This window comes from Coenobita brevimanus, chromosome 26 (genome assembly GCF_032717465.1).
Source record: "Coenobita brevimanus isolate Jiangsu-jjx chromosome 26, ASM3271746v2, whole genome shotgun sequence".
Lineage (NCBI taxonomy): Eukaryota > Metazoa > Arthropoda > Malacostraca > Decapoda > Coenobitidae > Coenobita > Coenobita brevimanus.
Genome location: NC_136979.1, coordinates 4,272,127 through 4,292,663, shown reverse-complemented (window position 1 = coordinate 4,292,663; position 20,537 = coordinate 4,272,127). Strand labels below are relative to the sequence as shown.

Genomic DNA, 20,537 nt, shown 5'->3' with positions numbered 1-20,537 from the left:
GTGTACATGGAATGTAAGAGGAGCGAATGATGAGGTGAAAGAGAGAGAGATTGTCCAGGCGCTTGAGGATGCGAAAGTGGATGTATGTGGAATAACTGAAACAAAATGGAGAGGAGAAAGTGCGAGAGAATGGGAGTATGGATGGGGTATATGTGCAGGAGTAGATGAGAATGAGAGGGCAAAGGAAGGAGTGTGTATAGTTGTGAGTAAAAGATGGAAGAAGAGCATAAGACAGTATGGATCAGTTGGGTCAAGGATTGTGTGGGTAAAGTTGAAAGTTGGAATACAAATGTGGGCGATTGTGTGTGTGTATGCGCCAACGCAAGATCGTGCTAGAAGAGTGAGAGAAGGGTTCTGGACAAATGTGGAAGTGTGCATGGAAAAGTTTGGAAGGAGTGAGAGAGTGTTTTTGATTGGTGATATGAATGGTAAAGTTGGTAATGTGAAGGTGGATGGAATAGTTGGTGAGTGGGGTGTGCCTGCTGAGATAGATGAGAATGGGAGTGCGCTAGTGGACATTTGTGCTGGGAGGGGGTTGGTAATAGCCAATACCCTCTTCAGGCATAAAATGATCCACAGGTATACATGGCGAGTGATGAGAAGGGTGGGTGGTGAACTGAATGAAAGGAAGGCAATGATTGATTATGTGTGTGTGGATGAAAGGATGCGAAGATGTGTAAAGGATGCAAGAGTGTATAGAGGTTTGGGGAGTGGACTTTCTGACCACTACTTGGTGGTGGCCAGAATTAGGTTGCAAGTAAGATGGAGGAATAGAAGAAGGGAAAGACGAGAGGAAGGGGTAGTTGCAAGGAGAGTGGAAAGGTTACAAGAGGATGGGAAAAGGCAGAGTATAAGAGAGAAGTGGAGGAACGATTGGGCAAATATGAATTGGAGCAGATGGGAGACGTGGAAGGTGTGTGTAAGATATTTACAGAAGAAATATGTGCAGCATGTGATGTGGTGTGTGGAAGGAAGAGAAGACGGAGGGGGGGTGCAAGGAACAGCGTGGTGGACTGAAGAGGTGAAACAGGCTGTGGCACAAAAGAAGAAAGCATACAATGAATGGATGAGAAATAGGGGCGTGGAAGAAGTTGAGAGGCGGAAGAGAGAGTTATATGTGGAAAGGAAGAGAGAGGTGAAAAGATTAGTAAGAGAGAGTAAGAAGAGAGTGGATGAGGAATTTGGAAGGAATTTGAGTGTAAAGTGGAGGGACTGTAAGAAAATGTTCTGGAGAGAAGTGAAAAGAGTAAGACAGGGTGGAAGTGAAGTTAGCAGGGGAGTGAAAGATAAAAATGGTAGATTACTAGTGGAGAAGGGAGAAAAAGTGAGCAGATGGAGAGAACACTTTAAGGAATTGTTGAACGTGGAGGATGGAAGTAATGCGAGTATAAGTGGCTGGGGAATGGCTGGGAGAAGGAGGGAGGTGAGAAGACAGGAAGAAATCAGTAGGATGGAAGTTGTGGAAGCAATGAAGAAAGTTAAATCGGGGAAAGCCCCAGGAATTGATGGAGTGTGTGGTGAAATGCTGAAGCATGGGGGAGAGATAGTAGTAGAATGGATGTGGAAGATGTGCAGATTGGCCTGGGAGGAAGGTAGAGTCCCGGAGGATTGGAAGTCAGGTATAATTATTCCCTTGTATAAAGGAAAAGGGGAAAAAGAAGTGTGTGGTAATCATAGGGGCATTTGTCTTCTTAGTATAATAGGAAAAGTGTATGGTAGGTTACTTATAGACAGAGTTAGAGAAAGAACAGAGAAATTAGTTGGAGAAGAACAGGGAGGCTTTAGGAAGGGAAGAGGTTGTGTAGATCAGATATTCATTCTTAGATCTTTAGTGGAAAAGTCTCTAGAGAAGGGAAAGAAGTTGTATGCGGCTTTCATGGATTTGGAGAAAGCATATGACAGGGTGGATAGACAAGGATTGTGGAAAGTGTTAAGAATATATGGAGTAGATGGGAAGTTGTTGAATGCTGTGAAGAGTATGTACGATGGTGCGAAGGCTGCAGTGCGTGTGGATGGTGAACTAAGTGAATTTTTCTCTGTGAAAGTTGGTTTGAAACAGGGATGTGTCATGTCTCCATGGTTGTTCAATCTGTACATGGATGGGGTAATAAAAGGGGTACAAGGTAGGGTAGTGGATGTTGGAGTGGCCCTGGTGAGAGAGGATAGTGTTTGGAAACTCCCTGTACTGTTGTTTGCAGATGATACTGTGTTGTTGAGTGAAGACGAAGGGGAGCTGCAAGGCTTGGTGGATGAGTTTGAGAGAGTGTGTAAGAAACGGAACCTAAAGGTGAATGTAGGGAAGAGTAAAGTGATGGTCTTTGAGAGAGGTGAAGTCAGTGAATGTACAGCGAGGTTGGATGGTGAGGAATTGGAAAATGTGAGTACGTTTAAGTATTTGGGTTGTGTGATGAGTAAGGATGGAGGTTTGGAGGGTGAAGTGCTTGAAAGGGTACAGCAGGGAAGAAAGGTTGCTGGTTCCTTAAAAGCAGTGATAAGAAACAGGGAAGTGAGCATGGAAGTAAAAGTTACTACATGACAGTATTGTGATACCAACTCTAACGTACGGAAGTGAAGCTTGGACATTGTTGGAAGGACACAAGTCAAGAGTGAGAGCAGTGGAAATGAGTTATTTAAGAGGAGCCTGTGGAGTCACGTGGAGAGACAGGCTGACGAATGAGGATATAAAGGAGCGTTGTGGTGTGGATGTGGATGTGATAGGAAGCGTTGTGAGGAACACACTGAGGTGGTTTGGCCATGTGGAGAGGATGGAGGGTGAAAGATTGACGAAGAGAGTGTATGTGAGTGAGGTGGAGGGTGGAAGAGGGAGGGGGAGACCGAGGATGAGATGGAGGGATGGGGTGGAGAGGTATATGAGAGAGGGGGGTGTGAGTTGGGAGCAGGGCAGTGAAATGGCGGGGGACAGGGCGACTTGGAGGCGATTTGTTTGTGGCCACCCCAAACGGGATTGAGGCGTCTGGCAATAGATAGATAGATAGAACAAAATCGGTATCTACATTTTTATTAAGCAAGTGTCTAAGTACATGATAAAAAGTTTGCAGATTTTTTGCATCATTCTCACTTCTTGTAAATAGAAGTGACCAAAGATACAGCGAAATAGATATGTAAAAAATAAGCTAGATATAGAATTAGATAAGATGATAGAAACAGAAATATTAATGTGCATTTCTTGTATAATTTTCATTCTATTTTTTTTTTTGCTACTCTCATCCCTTTTAATCAGAAGGTAGTAAAGATGAAAAAAAGTATATAACAGCATAGCATAATGGTGAAGTGTAGCAATATCTGATTTTAGTAGAAGTAAAGTGACAGGGGCCCGTATTCTCGGTGGGTAAAGTAGCTTCCTATCACCTTCTCCTTAGCAATTTATTTTTGGATACGGTTTGCTTAATAATCTTTTTGTAAATAAATTACTTAGGAAAAGGTGTTACGGAGCTTCCTCAACGACGAGAGTACAGGCGTACGTCTCATATGTACGACAGTAGATATGAGACGTAAGGAAACATACTGGCACCAAATATGGCCTCAATACACCTGTCCTGTACTGCTTATAAATGGAGCCGATCGTATTTTCGTGAGCCATAGTTCTGCTTGCTAATTAATTCTGCTTTTGGGTTGAGGGTAGTCTGCACATTGTTTTCACTCCAACTTGGTCGAGATTTTCGTCCCTTTGCAGCTTATTTCACATATATCAGTAGCAGGAAAAGACAACACTGCATCTTTACATCCTTTTCACAGCACTTCTTCTTGACTAGGATCATAATCTAATGCTAATCTACTGCTACAACTCAACATTCAAGGTGGAGAGACGGAAAATTTAGGCCAAGTTAGAGTAAAAAGGGGTTCACCTAGACTTTATCACAGAACTAAGACTTGTCCTGTGTTAGAGGTGGTGGTTGAGAGCTTTGTTGTTTTCATGAGGGACAGCTTGCGATGTCACTGTTATTCGTGCACTCTGGAGGAATCTTTAAACTTGCAAACTTTATTCAATCACTGCAAAACCCTGCCTGTGACTTACTTTCAGACCAGGGGAGGATTTGACGATGAAAAGAGAATAGCTAGCGAGATTACAATGGAAATAGGAAAGCTAGAGACTGGGAGATAGAGTGATAGATGGATAGGGACAGATAGAGAGAGGCAGACAGAGTGACATGTATAGACAGACAGACAGCTTTTGATTATTTTTGTCAAGGGGTCAAAATTATCAGATTTCTTGTCATGTAATAAGCATTAATCTCATGTTGTAACTCCTTTTTTTATTTTCAGCATCTCGGACAAACAGTCAGAGGCACTCTTGCCGTTGTAAGCACAGCGTCTGGTGTCTTCGTTATGTCTGTATTACCTTTATAATGTGTTTTGTTGTCGCTTTTCATTTTTAGGCTGCATTTTCTTAGCTCCTCTCTGTCTTAAGTCCGTGTTCTCATTAGCCTGGGAGGTTTCTAGTACTCTTTCCCTTGCGGTTTATTTTGCACATTATTCTTTGATTTTCTCTTGTATGTTATTTATGTCTTTATTTTCGATAGAGATTAAATATACAAGAGAAAATTGGCTCCTTCAACTGAGGACGTACACTTTTATCTTGCTTTCTCCAGACGATTTAATAAAGCTCAGGAGAGACTATTCGTACTGGAGGGGTTTCCATAGCCTTAATAAACCACTTCACTATTAGGCTGCTCTCCTAAGTTGAAAGAAATTGTCTGATAATGGCAAGAATAGATGTTAAATGATATCAAGTTGAAGGTGTTAATGTGTCATACGTAAGAATAAATTGGTGAGGAAGAGGTACCATCGTGGACATAGTTCCTTCTCATCTTCTGTCCCTGCCCTGGATGGAAATACAATCAAATAGTAAAATTCGTTCTCCCCTACTTCCCCTTCGTCGCTGCTGGATTGATAGATGCTTGGGTATGACGTAGTGGACAAGGATGCGTATTATCATCCATATCCACTACGTCACCTTTAAGCGTCTGTGAACCCAGCGATGAAATAGGGGCAGGAGAAACGGATGGGCTTTAGTACGTGACTGTCCCTCGTAGCCAGGGTGTCGTGCTAAACCAAAACCCGTTGCCCAGTGCTTTGGAGGCAGGTTGAAGCCTTGTTAAACTGCACGAGGAAGAGTTCTTGACGACACTGTTCCTCGTGCAGTTTGGAAAAATGCTTCGAACCACCACTAACAGGTCCTCGTTCAGCGTGAAATCCTGAGTGTGAGTTCCTTCAGGCAAGGGTAAGAGGGTGAAAGGAAACTATGACTCTCACTGTACTAGGCAGGTGGAGAGAGGCGCCTTCACGTGGTGACATCAGTACAACCAGAAGGCTTTGATACCTGGATATACGGACGTCTCTCAGCTTCCTCACTATCCCCCTGAAGGAAGACGGTGGACCTCAGAAGGGCAATTTCAGCCTGTAGGCCACCGGGTTACGATTCAGATGAGTATGGGGTCACAGCAACAACAACAACAACCACTAGAAAACCTCCTTAGCTGATGAGAACACGGTCCCTTGTGCAGTTATCCTTGTCTTATTATTGTAGTGTGAATGGGACAGTTCCTACATTTTTTACTCTTATGAATTTATGTATAGCAAATTTTTCTTCCTTCGAATGTTCTTTTTGAGAGTCCTGCCATAAAGTGAATGCTAACTAGATCTTCTGGAGAAATTTTTATCGTCGTTCTTGTGACTTTATCTGTGACCCTGTAAAACTCGACAGCATTCCTTCTCCTGTCTTGTTCTCTAGCACTGTGTAGAGCAAAATAATACATCATGGTGATAATATTAAGTGTAATCTATAATAAAGATTTATAGAAAGTCCCCTCGAGTGATGTAATAGCTTTCCCTATATCGACTGTACTGTTAAAAAGGAGTGTGGAAAATTATAAGCAAGCCCCCAGTTTTTTGACGGTCATTTATAGAACGCCTGTAATAGTTTGATGTAATTAGCCTGCATCCCACATTACAGAAGGCAGTCAGTAACGATACAAAAAAGTCAGATACGTTCCATCCTCGTTATATACTTCGGAAATTATCGTCAAAGATTATCGTCAAATCTTGGGGTCTTGTTCATACTTCTCGCTCCCAGTTTTCAATCCACGGTCGTTTTCTCTGTAGCTTCACCCTGTTCTTTTTTTGCACTAGACTCGAGAACAAAATAAAGTCCTGTTACCACATAATTCCTAAGTATTCCAGCACAGTAGGAGTAACGATATGTAGTGCTTACTGTTCTCTCCACACCCTTTAACTTAGTCCATCTGATGACATTTGTTTTATTTTATTCTTGAAGTTTATTGACGATTCTTCTCAGCCTAGGGAAGAGTTTTCACACTGGTGGGGTTAGATTTATCCTTCATCGAGAGCTCCTTCCTAAGCTGAGTAAAATCGAACATAATTTCAAGAATAAAATGAAAAATAGGTCACTTTGATGAAATGGTCAGCCCTTTTAGTCAGAGAACGTCTTTTCAAGTTTGTGCTGCCTACAGACCATTTTTTGTTCAGCTCAGAGGAAATTACTCGTACTGAAGGGGATTATGAAGACTATGGCTAACCCCACCAGTTTGAGAAGTCTCCCCTGTACTGAAGAAAATAGTCTGATAGTGTGTAAGATTAACACTTTCACTTTCCTGGGATGTGAAGTTGCGTCCAAAGTATTTTTGCATATTAGTTCCTTGGGCGTGATGCCGCGTCCAAAAGAGAGCGAAAGACAGTCAGGCAAGAGAGAGAAGAGCCTTTGCCGTTCTTGCCTATGTCTTTCCCTTTATTTGGAAACAACTTCGAGTCCAGAGAAATGGAATGTGTTAAAAAGGACCTCGTACGATGAAAGGGGCTAACATTTTCATCGGCCTATATGGTTTCCCTCGTCACAGTTCCCACGAATCAAGTTGGTTTTGTGGATAGTGAGATTCCTTTTTTTCTTGTAGTCCTTTTTCTTGGACGATGCTCGCCTTATCATCTGTATGTTTATATGTAAATTTTTATATACATATGTCTTAATTAGTGATTGTGTGCTAGTTTTCCTATATATAAACTTTTCACCATTTTATAACTAAAGCTAATGAAGGATTATATTAATATGGTTGGTATTCTGACCTGCCAAGAAAAATAATATACTTTTCTGTGTAATGTGTGAGTGGTAAATATGCTTAGGCTCTTTTTTACCCTATGTTGGAAATCTTTGTGAAATATCCAAACTGCTAATGGACTTCTGTACCACGCTGGTCTCCTTTCTCCGAATTACGTCTAGAAGGATGTATTTTTTTCCTCCCACCTTAATAACCATCTCCTTTTTTCCAACTCTCTTTTGACGTATACTGTTGCTTCCTCAGTATGTGTGTGTGAAAGAGGCTAATAATTGTGTGTGTGTGTGTGTGTGTGTGTGTGTGTGTGTGTGTGTGTGTGTGTGTGTTTTAGACGCACATTCTCCTGAGTGCTTGTGTGCGTGTTAAAGTTCCCTATACAATCGGTCATGGTACCTCCTCTACATATACCCCGGTGACGTCTGTTATATTCATTCTCATTACCGCCTCACGATTTCAGTCATCTTTAGGTAGACATTTTGTAGTGAATGGGGTCAGGTGAAGTTGTGTCTAGCCCCATTACTGTGAAAAATCTCCCATAAAAGGTGGTAGTTAGGATAAAATAAACAAAGACGTCTCCGCCCAGAGGAGGTCAGCGGCACTAGATCAAGTTATTCATCTTGTTTTTATTTTCACAGCCAATCGGTCGGGCTCGTATCGCCAGCCCTCCACCAGTAAGCGAGAGTTGTGTTCATGTTGTGGGTGTGGGTGTGTGTTCTTAGGTGTTTCTTGTGTTGCGCACCTCATCCTCACTCGCACACCCTCAACCAACCCCTACTCGCACACCTTCAACCAACCCCTACTCGCACACCTTCAACCAACCCCTACCCGCATCTCGCACCCTTTTATTAATCGTCATGCACTCAGTTTGGGTTTCCTTCTACGTGCTTTCACACACACACACACACACACACACACACACACACACACACACACACACACACACACACACACACACACACAGTCAATTGTTTCTGTTACCACGCACCCCTCACGCCTCCCGCCGATCCCTGGCTAATCCTCACGTTTGTGTTATTTCCATCGATCGCATCCCTTGCCTAGTTGACCTGACAAATCCTCGTTCGTATTCCGCTTTCATCATCAGTTCCATCCTGTCTCATGTTTTGTATTTATATGCGTTGTATTTGCAGTACCGATTAGTACCGATTAATATATATGTGAAGGGTCCTTAACGAGAACTAAATAGAACTTTGAGCGATGAGTCAACTCGGACCTCAGTGGCTTTCCCTGCAAAACATAGCACGTTATCCTAACTATGAAGATTTTTTTTTTTAAATAAATCTTCAAACTCCATACTTTTCTCACTGCTACCAAAGTTCTTATATTAAGAATTATTGCCCAGAAAGTCCAATGCGTCATTATTCTCTTTAAATAATTTACAAGCTTATCAATTTTATTAGTATATATATATATATATATATATATATATATATATATATATATATATATATATATATATATCACTGTAGGTAATTGCTGAGATACGAAAAAATACTGGATAGACGATTGCCCATCATCGGGGCTCTTAGCATTTGTTGCTCAGTTAATTCTATAATGTGCATTTGTGTATCATTAATGCTTTAACTACAAACTTTTGATGCACCTTCTTGAATGTGGGTGATACCGTTTATTACTCGTGTATCCCTTCTCGCACCTCGTCATCTGATTGTTTGAAGCCCTGAGCACATATTTCACTCCAGCTGCACAGACTTATTTACCTCGGTCCCTGCACTGAGCAGTGACTGTTTGCCAACCGTCCATGTTAGGCTACTGAATTAAACTGTGTGAAGTGCGATTCTAGCCAAATCCCCTATTATCATTCCAGACCACACCAGTAATCGGGGTTAGCCTTGTATGATAGACCGTTTGCTGAGTTGTAAAATTGGGTTAACTCTGCTGAGAGGGTTAACAACGCTGACCTCAGGGCGTGGAATGGATCAGATAACAGACCATTGTACTAACTGCCTCTCTAAAGACTAAGTGAATCCATGCTTTGTAATTACATGTGCTTTATGAGTACTTGTGCCCAAAGTACCTATTCCTCCTCCCTACCTTTATCAGTACCTTATGATACATGATTGGCTTTACCCTTTATTGTACTGAGCTTCCACTGTGTACTTTACCTTTACGTAATGTAGGTTGTTGCTACTGAATGTGGTTTTCATATATGTAAGTTTATAAAGTAGGAAATCTGTATGTTTGGTATATCTTAAAGGGGAAAAAAAAACTTTGTATTAGCACCTATTTCATAAATCTGAAGAACTGTTCATGTTTTAGACGAGATTTAAGGTCATTTTAGAATATTCTGCAAGGGATAAAATTATCAGTAGTGGATCTCAATTTACTTAACTTTCAACAAGATTTCTACAGTTTTGTTATAAGAAGTGTTCAATAATTTAGTCATTCAGTAAATATGAATACTGGGAAGGTAGAAGAAGATTTATAATTACCTGTAGGTTAGCCATTCATTAGCCATTCACTTCACCGGTAAAAAGAGCAGGTGTAAATTGCCTGACAGCCATCGAAATAGCCATCTCTTCATCAACTGTTGTTAGTTTTTAGAGCATAATGTCTGTTTTACCTTTATGTTTGACTATGCACATCGGGCATAACTAGTCATTAGTCATTTGTATATTCCAACAAAAAGCATAACTCATGTTTGTAGATTTAAATGAGGAATATTGTATTCTGTTGTCAAGAAATGAAGAGTTATAGGCAAGCATCATATATGTGTATTTTTACGAAGAAGAACCGCAATTGATGTCAGAGATATAGAGGAAATGTTTTTGCTTCTTCGTCTTGTCATAGCCATTAATTTCCATACTGTTCAGAGTTTTGGTGTAATTGTATCAAGGAAACTGAGGAGGTGAAGTTAGAGCACGTGTAGAGTATTTTGTTTACAGTCTTCAGATAGCTTATTATTATTATTATTATTATTATTATTATTGTTCAGAGTTATGCCAAGGAAACTGAGACTCTTTATCCATAGTTCATTAATAGCACCGATATGCACTCTGTTTAGCCTTTTAGCATTATGCCATCGAAAATAAAGAGCTGCATTACCTTTCCACGCCACCTGATGCTCACCTGTCCCCGTGAGGTACTAACCCTTTGCCTCATTTCAGCACCACGAGCCGCCCCACACAGGCAGTCATTCCATAGTAAGGTCAATGTGTTACGCTCTTGATGTTGCAGCTTTCACTCTGTTGCATGAGAGTTGATAAAAAGTGAACTGGGAATCTTGTAACCAGTAACTCTTTGTAACTAAGGACGCTACATTCTCCTCCCCTAAAACTTACTGCCATATTCAAGTTCGTATTTTCCCGCCACAACCTTCAATTTCTTAACTTATTTATGGTTACAAAATACGTCCAATAGCTTTAAGTCGAAGCTAAACAAATATGGAACTATTTTTACCAGAAAAGTGTAAAATATATATTCTTTATAAGATAAGGAACTGAAATTTTGGCCGGAGAATCTGACATCACCTTGGCAGACGAAATAAAGGAGTTATAGATGTATGTAATCAATTTCTATATCCACAAACGCACTACCATGTAATTATCCACTTGTAAATAAGCTTTATCTGTAAATAAGACGAGAGTATTGGCTAATGAGCACTGCCATTAATTACTTTTGCCTGCCATCAAAGTGTGTGTGTGCTTAATTGACGTAACACATCATTAATTACTATGATACTAATGATTTAATGATTACGCTTACCATTACCTTCCATTAATACACTAAACAAATGGCTTTTACCCTGGATCATTCATATTAACCTTTTTTGATTATTCTGTATTTCTAAAAGCTATCCACGATGCACTTAGTAGCTAAGATAAAAAAAATGAAAAAAAATTAGTTTATTCGTAAGTAATTTGCCAACGTGCTCATTAGCCGACAGTGTAACTACAATATGATAACTTATTATTACCTGTATAAGTAATGAATTAATTGCTTTACCTGTGATAATTTGTGCAGTGAAACATCAACTGGCAGACCCAAAGCTGATATCCTTAATATCTATAAAAAGGTACGAAGCTACTTATTCCGTCTATTAAAAAACATCAGACCGTCTACTTCGACAAAAAATGCCTCTGCAGTTGACAGCTTCATGCACAAACTTCCATCCGCTGTACGAACATAGAATATCAAATGTCTATGAGTAAATTTGCTGAAGCTATGTACTACAACAGAGCCTCAGAGGTAATGAATAAATTTTGGGGCTGAAACTTAAAAAAAAAAAAAAAACACCCACTGTCTTGCTACTGAAGTAAGGTTTTTAAAATCTATCAGTCTATATTGATAACAAAAAATACTCGTTCTAGTCCACATAATCATTAATTGATGCCAAAAATACCTAACTATAATCTGTTCACTTTACCTTGGCCCAAAACTGCCATCCTGCCATCTTGAATCCTGAGTTATAACGATAAAATAATACTAGAATACGATGCTAGTCACAAAGTAGTACAGAAAGCTTATAGAGCCACAGTACTGTCTTTTTTCTGCCATTGAGCTACGTGAAATAATATGCAAAAGGATGAAAATTTGGGCCAGGTTAATGAACTCAAGGAAAAATAATTATGTATTTCATGTAACTGGTTTCAAGAAAAATTGCTCTTCAGTGTCTTATTATTATTATTATTTTTTGAAAGTAATAATTGCAAGATTCACTCACACTTGCTACTTTATTTTCAGCCACAAAATTTTCACTACTGCTTTGGTGTTCAGTTGCTTAAGTTGGCCTTTATTTCAGATAGGTCTGTATATTGTAATAAATGTATTGTACTTCTGCTTGAAAGACCTATACTGCCAGACATTTCCTAAAGAACTTGTGTCCGTAAGATTAGAACTGAATATTCTTGACTTATTCTTACGATGTCTCCTCTAGAACCCACCTTGTTGATTTTTTTTTTCTTCAGAAGATAAGCAGAGGAAGAAGAACACGTAAAAAATCTATAAACCAGATTACAGATGCCCTACGCTAATTTTAGAACACCCTACAACACTTGGTTTCCACTCAAATGTCTATGAAAATCTTTGAAATATAAACATGAAAGAATTGAACACTTCAGCCTCCCGTAGAGAAAAAACCTAAAATAACCGCCGCGATACTGTTTAAGATTTCACACGGTCTGAGAAATTGGAGAAGGGAGAAAGAAAAATCGGCGCAGACGGAAAACTAACACAAAACTTCCGCCTTGGGAACGAAGCTGATTTGTCTTTATTCCTACGATGACAAAACTAAGGTTGATTTTACTGATATCGTGTTTCTTTTAATCCATGACAACTTATTTGCACTTTTATATATGCAAAAATTCATTCGGTCGATTTTTTTTTATACTCAAGCCTGTTTCTACCTAGAGCAGAAAATAGGGAACTGGATCGTAAAGCTGACGGTTCTGTCGTGACATGGGAAAGTCCTTGGGTGCTATCCCTGTCAGTTACACACACATACATTAAAAAAAAAAAAAAAAAAAAGCCATCCTTACGCAGCCAGACTAAAAATATTTTCTGCAATACACTATGAGATTTTATGATACCTGAGACAATGAAGAGAGTGAAAAAGAAAAATGGGTGGAAAGAAAAGAGGTCTAACATAAAACTTCCTTCTTGAGAACGACCGCCTTTGGCACTTGGGCTTCTTGATGTTGATTCTTAGACTGCTTCTTATTGGCGCCAAGTTTCGCCATTTTTCGTTTCTCTTCGTCTGACTGGTGATGAAGGCGAAGGATAAAGTGGAAGGGTACACGATGGAGGGTGGCTTCTTAGATCTGTATTCTCGTCTTTTAATGAAGCTCCCTAACACCTCTTCCTTAGCAATTTATTTATGGATACGGCTGATTAATATCAGTCTGTGCTTTATTTATGCCCAGTATGGTGGTATCTGAATTATTTAAATGACACGGAAAAGGAAAGTAAGGAATAATAAGCAAAATAAATCGCTCAAGAAGAGGCGTTAGGGAGCTTCCTTAACCGACGAGAATACGGGAACTAGGTGGCAGGAAGGAGTGGAAATGAGTGGTAATGCGGGAGTTGGGATGTTTTTATTACATTCGCCCTGGATAAACTAGGCAAATAAGCTTTCGGCAATAGTTGGCCAGAAAATGCGAAATGCCACGTAAGAGCTCAGTAATACATGCAAAGAAATCGCATACTGTATAAATAATGGTGTGTATGGGTGTGCGTGTTCAGATGCTACGATGTATGTACCGAAAATCAGTGACAAGGAAAATGTATAAAAAGGAATTTGACTGAAAACAAGAATGGAGAAAATCGAGGAGGGGAAGGAAAAAAGTTAATAAGATAAGGTCCTTCTAGTAACTAAATAATAAAGTCGTGTCTGTGTGTGTCTGTCTGTGCGTTTGTTCGGTTCTATCACAAGAACGGTAATAGACATGAACCTCGTTCTTTTTGCATTAGGTCGGGAAAACCCAGAGACTGTCAGAAAACTACCATTTTTTTTTTTTTTTTAGGCTATCGCGCGCTACGAGACGGAGCGAAATTGTCGCAAATCGCAACACGCGAAAATATGCGAAAGTTATTTTTTCAACTTTTTGGTCAGAATTGGTCATTGTGAGCTAAATTACCATATGGAAACAAAGCTAATGGTATTTGCACACATTCTGTGATGAAATGGTTATTAGCTAGCCCAGGAAATTCTTGCGGGAGAGCACTAGTAATTTAATAAGCTTAGGCATTTTAATCACCATCGTTATTTCCCTGACATACAGCGGTTTTGTCATTATCAAAGTTTTGTAGAACTATTTCAAAGCAGACATCGTAAGGATAAGTTAGTAATGTATACAATATCACCTGAACCTCTATTTCCTGCCACTCAAACAGTATCAATTGTGTGGACTCTTCAGCAGAAACGACACCATATTTTCTGTACCTGTCAGGTCTGTGCCACCGTAGCTTTGGCCCCTTGGCTGTTGCACTCCTTGGCTCGAAGTCTTGTCTGCTAAGGAGGATTTCTGGAATCTCTTCCTTCAAAATCCATTTTGGACACTAAGCTAAAATATTTTCTTTAGTTTTCATTGGTACAGACTACATCTAAAATTTAGAGAAATTTACCATCTTACCTGATAAAGAAAAAAAAAAAATCTATAACGAAGAGATGCTTGGGAGTCTCCTTAACAGACAAGGATACTAGCCCTTGTCTCCGTAGCACCACCCCTGTATAATCGCACCTCGCTTTCGTAATTATCTTCGTACCTTTCCTTCTAACAACCCACCGTTTTTTTTTTTTTTTTTTTTCAACGATCTACATCAGCCATATTACTTAACGCGATGAGTTACAATGTGTCAACCTTTCTTGTATCAAAAACTTGTGAATACAGTTTACCTGAAGTTAATCTGTGTAAATTTCTGTTTTTATTACATCTGTGATTCACTTTCACGACAGCACAGGGCCAGCTTTAAATCCTAAAATGTTTCAATGTTACGCAGAGAATATCTTTACATTAATTAATATGGCTGATATATATATATATATATATATATATATATATATATATATATATATATATATATATATATATATATATATATATATATATATATATAGGTAATGCAGTTATATGGTTAGATGTACTTCGATCAATAATATAAACTGCATTATATTATATTACATCATGAAGAATGTACAGATTGTACATATGTATAATGCAAAAAGTGATGTAAGTTACTTCTTTAACATGTCTTTCAAAATGTGTGTGTGTGTGTGTGTGTGTGTGTGTGTGTGTGTGTGTGTGTGTGTGTTTGATATACTGTACCATGTACGCAGGCATTACTGTGAATGTGTTCCACCAAATGATCTACGAAGCAAGCTGTTAGGTTCTTTATCGTGCTGATGGTCACTCCTGTGGTATTACTAATTTAATCTATACACGAGGTAGGTTTTAATCAGGTGTGATTGTTTATCTCTACATATGTCACTACTGTGTTATACTATTTTGCAACTCCCAAGCTCCAGTTGCCACCACCACCGCCTGTCCAACCTGAAGGTAATGGTGTGTTGATAAAGCCGATATCACGTGTTGTGATGAAGATGATGTGTGGTTATGAAATTGAAAGACTCTGGCCAAGATACGGAATTTTGTGTTGAACATTACATAACTTCAGTGAAAGATCTCTGGGAGTACCTAGCTCATGTGCCCTGTTTTCTGAGGTCCACTGGATTCACCTCCTGATGAACATGGAAGTGTAGCTCCACTAAAAGGCAACGAGTGATTTTTTTTTTTAACGAAAGTTTTCGATGACTGTTGAAAAACAAGGATATAAACTTTCTCTTGTCTTTCATTTTGAGACAATGCATAACACTTGGATGAATGTTCACATATGTGCGGTGCCAGATAAATAATTTAGAAAATAATGATTTTAAAAGATTAAACCATGAAAGCATTCCTGTGTGTGACCTAAAGTACTTACAAATAAGTATAAATTATATTAAATCAATGTTATAGAACACAGTAGGAAAGAAATACAGTACCTACTATAATCTTGCCAACTCACCTTCAAGAGCTTCCAACTCAGCTACGACAGTCTTGCAACTCGAGAACCAGTACTGCCAACACAACTACCACAATCTTGCAACCCGAGAACCAACATTGCCAACTCAACTACCGCAGTATTGTCAACACAGCTCCAACAATATTTCCACCTACCACAGACTTGCCTAGTCGTCTTCGTACTAATTTTGCTGTCAGCCACCAGTTATTACCAGTTCAACTACCACACTCGTGCCATCACAACTACCACACTCTTGCCTACACAACTACCACAATCTTGCCAACTCAACTACCACAATCTTGCTATCTCACACACCATGAATATTGTTTCTGTAAAAAGCAATTTCAAGCTTGTTTACCTTTCTAGAGTGAGTTAAGGAAGATCTTAGAAAAGGATGGCAAATATTATATAAACGAAAGTTGTATGGATCTCGTTAGTCGATGGTGATTCTTTCGTGCTTGTGAATTTGCCACCTTAGAGAGAGAGAGAGAGAGAGAGAGAGAGAGAGAGAGAGAGAATGCCTGTCCTCGCATATCATATGATGTATCTTGTTTGCTCCTTGTAAATATTGACCACATATACCTTTTGTGTATATATAATTCATCGATGTGCGCCCTGTCAATACTCAGCTCTCTCTCTCTCTCTCTCTCTCTCTCTCTCCTTTACAGAGAACCGTGTGTATGTGGTTTACTCTTTTCATTGGAAATAATTTCAGCAATTGTATATATTTTTGTGGAATTTTCCCATCATAGACCAGCGCCTCCTGAATGAAATATTATTATTATTATTATTATTATTATTATTATTATTAGTGTTAATGTTATCAATTAACGTTCATACATTTCCCCTATGTATATGAAATGTTTTTTTTTTTGTTACATTTTTTACAAAGTATCACTTCCTGTTTGGTGAATGTGTGTGTGTGTGTGTGTGTGTGTGTGTGTGTGTGTGTGTGTGTGTGTGTGTGTGTGTGTGTGTGTGTGTGTAATTTACTTTTCCCCCAGTATTTTTTCAGCACACATACATACACTTGGTATGTGAAAGCATCCATGAATATACCATGCAGTGTGTTGATGTGCGTGTGTGGTATTTCGTCGAAGTATAAATGCCACACGAGACTAACTCCCATTTTTTGTGAATTTCTCGTTTGCAGCCACTCGCACAACCAGCTACAGACAGTCGTATTACAGTAAGGGATATCCTGGTTGTAGCCTTCTCCTGGTTGGGTGTTGTGGCTGGATAGAGTTGGCTATTAAACCTCTGATCGCTCCTTCAATTAAAACATATATGATTCTGTGTCCCTCAACCGTTCCCCTGGTAGTGTCTGGGTGTTGTTTTTTTGCATTTGGTCACCCTTGTCATAATAGTTCATCCGTTTTCGACCCGTATAACTATCCCACTTTGTTCATATACCATTGAAATCACCTTGTGCCTCTCCCTTCTGCTTTGGTAGTGTCTGGGTGTCTGCTTTTCGTCGCCCTTGTCATATTAGGCCATCAGTATCAGGACACCATTCATGTCTGCTTAGTTAATTTTATCATAGTTTTTACCTATTTTCCTCATCCTTGGCTTGGTAGTGTCCGGGTACTTGCCTTAACTTTGTTGTACATACTACTTCATCTGTTCATCGTAATTTCCACATCACTTCATGACTGTCATTGCTTTACATCCTTCCATCTTCCCGTGAGAGTGTTTGAGCGTTTGCATTTCCACCAGATTATTCAAAGTTAAGGAGTTTTATCGTCTAAGCTCATCATCCTTCCTCTAACCTCATTTTATCACGTCATCACCTTAAGTTCCTTCATATTTTTACAGCAGCGCCCTGGTATGTGCATTCCGTCACTTTTTCGTTGTTAGGTCATCATTTCTTTCATTTCAGGTTTACATTAGCATCAACAAATAATGCCACAGCTATCTATAGATTCATAATACTAAAGGTCGTATTCTGGACTGCGTAGGAGGCTTTCTTAGCACGGTTTTGTTAGTGATTTGTTGTTGCGTGATGCTTTTATCTATTAATATCAAACAGTGTGCATCAGTAACATACAAAAGGGTACTGAAATATAATGTGCAGTGAAATCGCTAACAAAGAGGTGTTTCAAAATCTCCCAAACAACTCCGAATATGTCCCTAAGTCTCCATGCTATCACTATAATTGCAACGTTACTGCCGCCCTGAGCCACTTCATTTCCTTCCCCAACTTTAAGAGTATTAGCTGTTCTTTGCCGGATCCTCCAAGGGGCAAGACTAAGTAGCATGTTTATATATATGTCACTAAAGAGCAGGGACTGTGGGAAGGGGAGAGAGAGAACGAGAATGTCGCCATCATCCCACTTGCACAGCCACAGACAATTAATGAGTGAATGAGAGATGGGCTGATTGTTACCACCCTATCTGCAGTCTCTCACGTCAGCCAAGTTACTTGAGGTCTGCAGGCTTTTCATTTAGTTGCATTCGTTTATATTCAGTTTTTTTTTGTTTTGTTTTTTGTAATAGACGTACATATGAGTATATATTTTTATATACTGGATCTAGGGGATTGCAAATGGGTATTCTAAAAGCACACATCAGAGAGTACCACAGCACGACGATGTACAGTAGGCTGCAGTGGTGGAGCTGGGGCCGACAGGCGCCCGGCTGGCTGGCGTAAGATAATCGGTTCCTCAGTGACTTAGCAACCCAGTAATTCAGTGGCAAAGGCATTTCTAGGACCGGTCCTTGGGAGGGTCCAGCAATAAATACCAGTCACTATCTTCCACATCATACCACATAATATTCACGCATCGCTACCTTCACGTCCACCTCCTTCATTTTGAATTACAATGCATTGCTACTTCACGTCTGCTTCATACCATAGAATTTCCAAACATCGCTACTTTCACGTCCGCCTCCCTTCCTCACCCCAATTGCAAAACCCTAAGTATGTTTTTAAAGGGAAATCCATAAATTTCTCCTGGCTTTCGAAAATAATTTTTGTGTGTAAATTTTTCAATATGGACTGCAACTGTATGTTTTTGTACACCGCAGTTAATCCTTTTTCCACATTTTGCTATCGGCTTCCTTTTGACCATGAATTGTTGAGAATATACCCTCCATTGCATTTTGGCCAGTTGAAGCTATTTTTCCCCACAAGTGGTATGACTTATGCCTTGGCCTCTTGGTTTGCTGCTGCCGCTCCCTCCCCTCCCTTACCATCAACGTGTTCAGTACGATAACATTTCGTTCTTGCTGTCAGATGGTTTTATTCAGCTTATGAGAGGCTTTTCCAACAGTAGGGGTTAGATATAGTCCTCTCTAACACCTCTACTAGGAAGGGGGTTCTCCTAAGCTGAATATGATAGCCTGATAATAGAACAAAATAAATAATAGACTTTTTTGGGTTGAACTAACCTCCCCAGTATTGCCAGATGCTAACGCATCGACATGCGTTAAAATGTTCTGTGTGTTTATCATCCGCTGCCTGACAATAATTTGTTTTATTTTTGCTTTTAATAATCAAGTTTTTCTTTTTGGTCACTATATTATTTTTCCACTTTCCTTTCGTCACTTGAATTTTTCCCATCTTTTTCTTCATCAGTTTATTATTACTTTACTTTTTTCTTCGTCACTATTTCCCCTTCTTTAACTCGCAATTTAATATTTTTTTCTCTTGGATACTTTTTCTTATTTTTCTGCATTTTGAAATTTTCTAGCAAGTCTCTCACTGGTCAGTGGGTTTAGACTGTTGTTCTTTTTTCTTTATTTCTTAGCAAGTCTCTCACTGGTCCGTGGTTTAGACTGATGGCCCTCTTGCCTGGACGTGTAAACCCATGGTGCATCAACGAGACTGGAAGACTAATGAGACTTTAACACATTTGCACACCTTGGCTCCTGCACCTGCGTCCCTTGGGTTAATTAATACCTTGTTACCTCAAGAACGAGTCCTGTTGCATCCCTGTTCACTTCAAGCTTCCTACTTCACCCATTCACCACGATGACGTCTTTTCCCGGTATTCTTGCCACCTCCAGACGATTTTGTTCATCTTAGGGGAGACTTCTTGAACTGGAAGGGTTAGATACAACCTTCAAAAACACCTTCGATGGATAAAATCCTCCTAGAGTTGAACATGGTCGTCTTGATGCATATGAAAAACACGTCATCTTGTTGAAGTGGTGAACTTTTTCTTTCTGTCTTCACCACTTTTCTTCCTACCAGCATATTAGCTTAAAAAGGCATGAGCGAATATATTAGGCTGTGGGCTGTCCTTAGCTCTCTCATGCTTGAATTACAGTACAAGCAACTAAATCTATGACAACGATAAGGAGTCCTGTTGCCGTAGAGGTCATTGTGCTATTTCTTCTTTAGTGTTTCGTTTTGTATATCAAAGTTTGGTGTTCTCTTGTACATTAGTCATAACTTTTTAACTTGGGCGCTGTTGCATCAGTAGCGTACAAGAAAATATTCAAATGTCATCAAAATAAGTTGCTGACGAAGAGGCGCTACGGCATCTTCCACTTTAGCCTAAGATGTAAGGCAGACTGAGAAAAGGACTAAGATGCTGGCCAAGGAGTTTTATATTCCTTCCTTCTCCTCCTCCTCCTCGCCATTTGTTCCGCATATGCCTCTATGGGGAAGCTCTAACGTGATGCCTAATTCTGTCTTTACGTCTCACACCCCCAGAGAGTCGACAGCTCACCCCAGAAGCTCCACCCAGCTCCACAGAGGAAGCCCAACAGGTATGTCAGAAAATAGTGACCAGTTCCATTGTACTTCCCTCGAGGTGTAAGGGCCCTGGGCTAGACTAAGGGTAGATTATATACCATTCCCAGTATATCCCATTCGAGGTTAGGGTAGTGTAGTCTAGTGTATGCTGTAATATTAAGGATGGATGACCAATCAATCAATCAGTCATTTCCTGTGGCACCCTCGGGGAT

At 39.6% G+C, this 20,537-nt stretch overlaps 1 protein-coding gene across 1 annotated transcript in view; it reads left to right on the top strand.

The window, feature by feature from the left end:
* Nucleotides 1-20,537, top strand: part of LOC145394133 (uncharacterized) — a 34,672-nt gene that overhangs the window by 8,245 nt on the left and 5,890 nt on the right. Inside the window, exons 2-3 of the mRNA XM_080268113.1 lie at nt 16,777-16,812; nt 20,284-20,339. Coding sequence (XP_080124239.1) covers nt 16,777-16,812; nt 20,284-20,339 — 92 coding nt within the window. The remainder of the gene's footprint in view (nt 1-16,776; nt 16,813-20,283; nt 20,340-20,537) is intronic.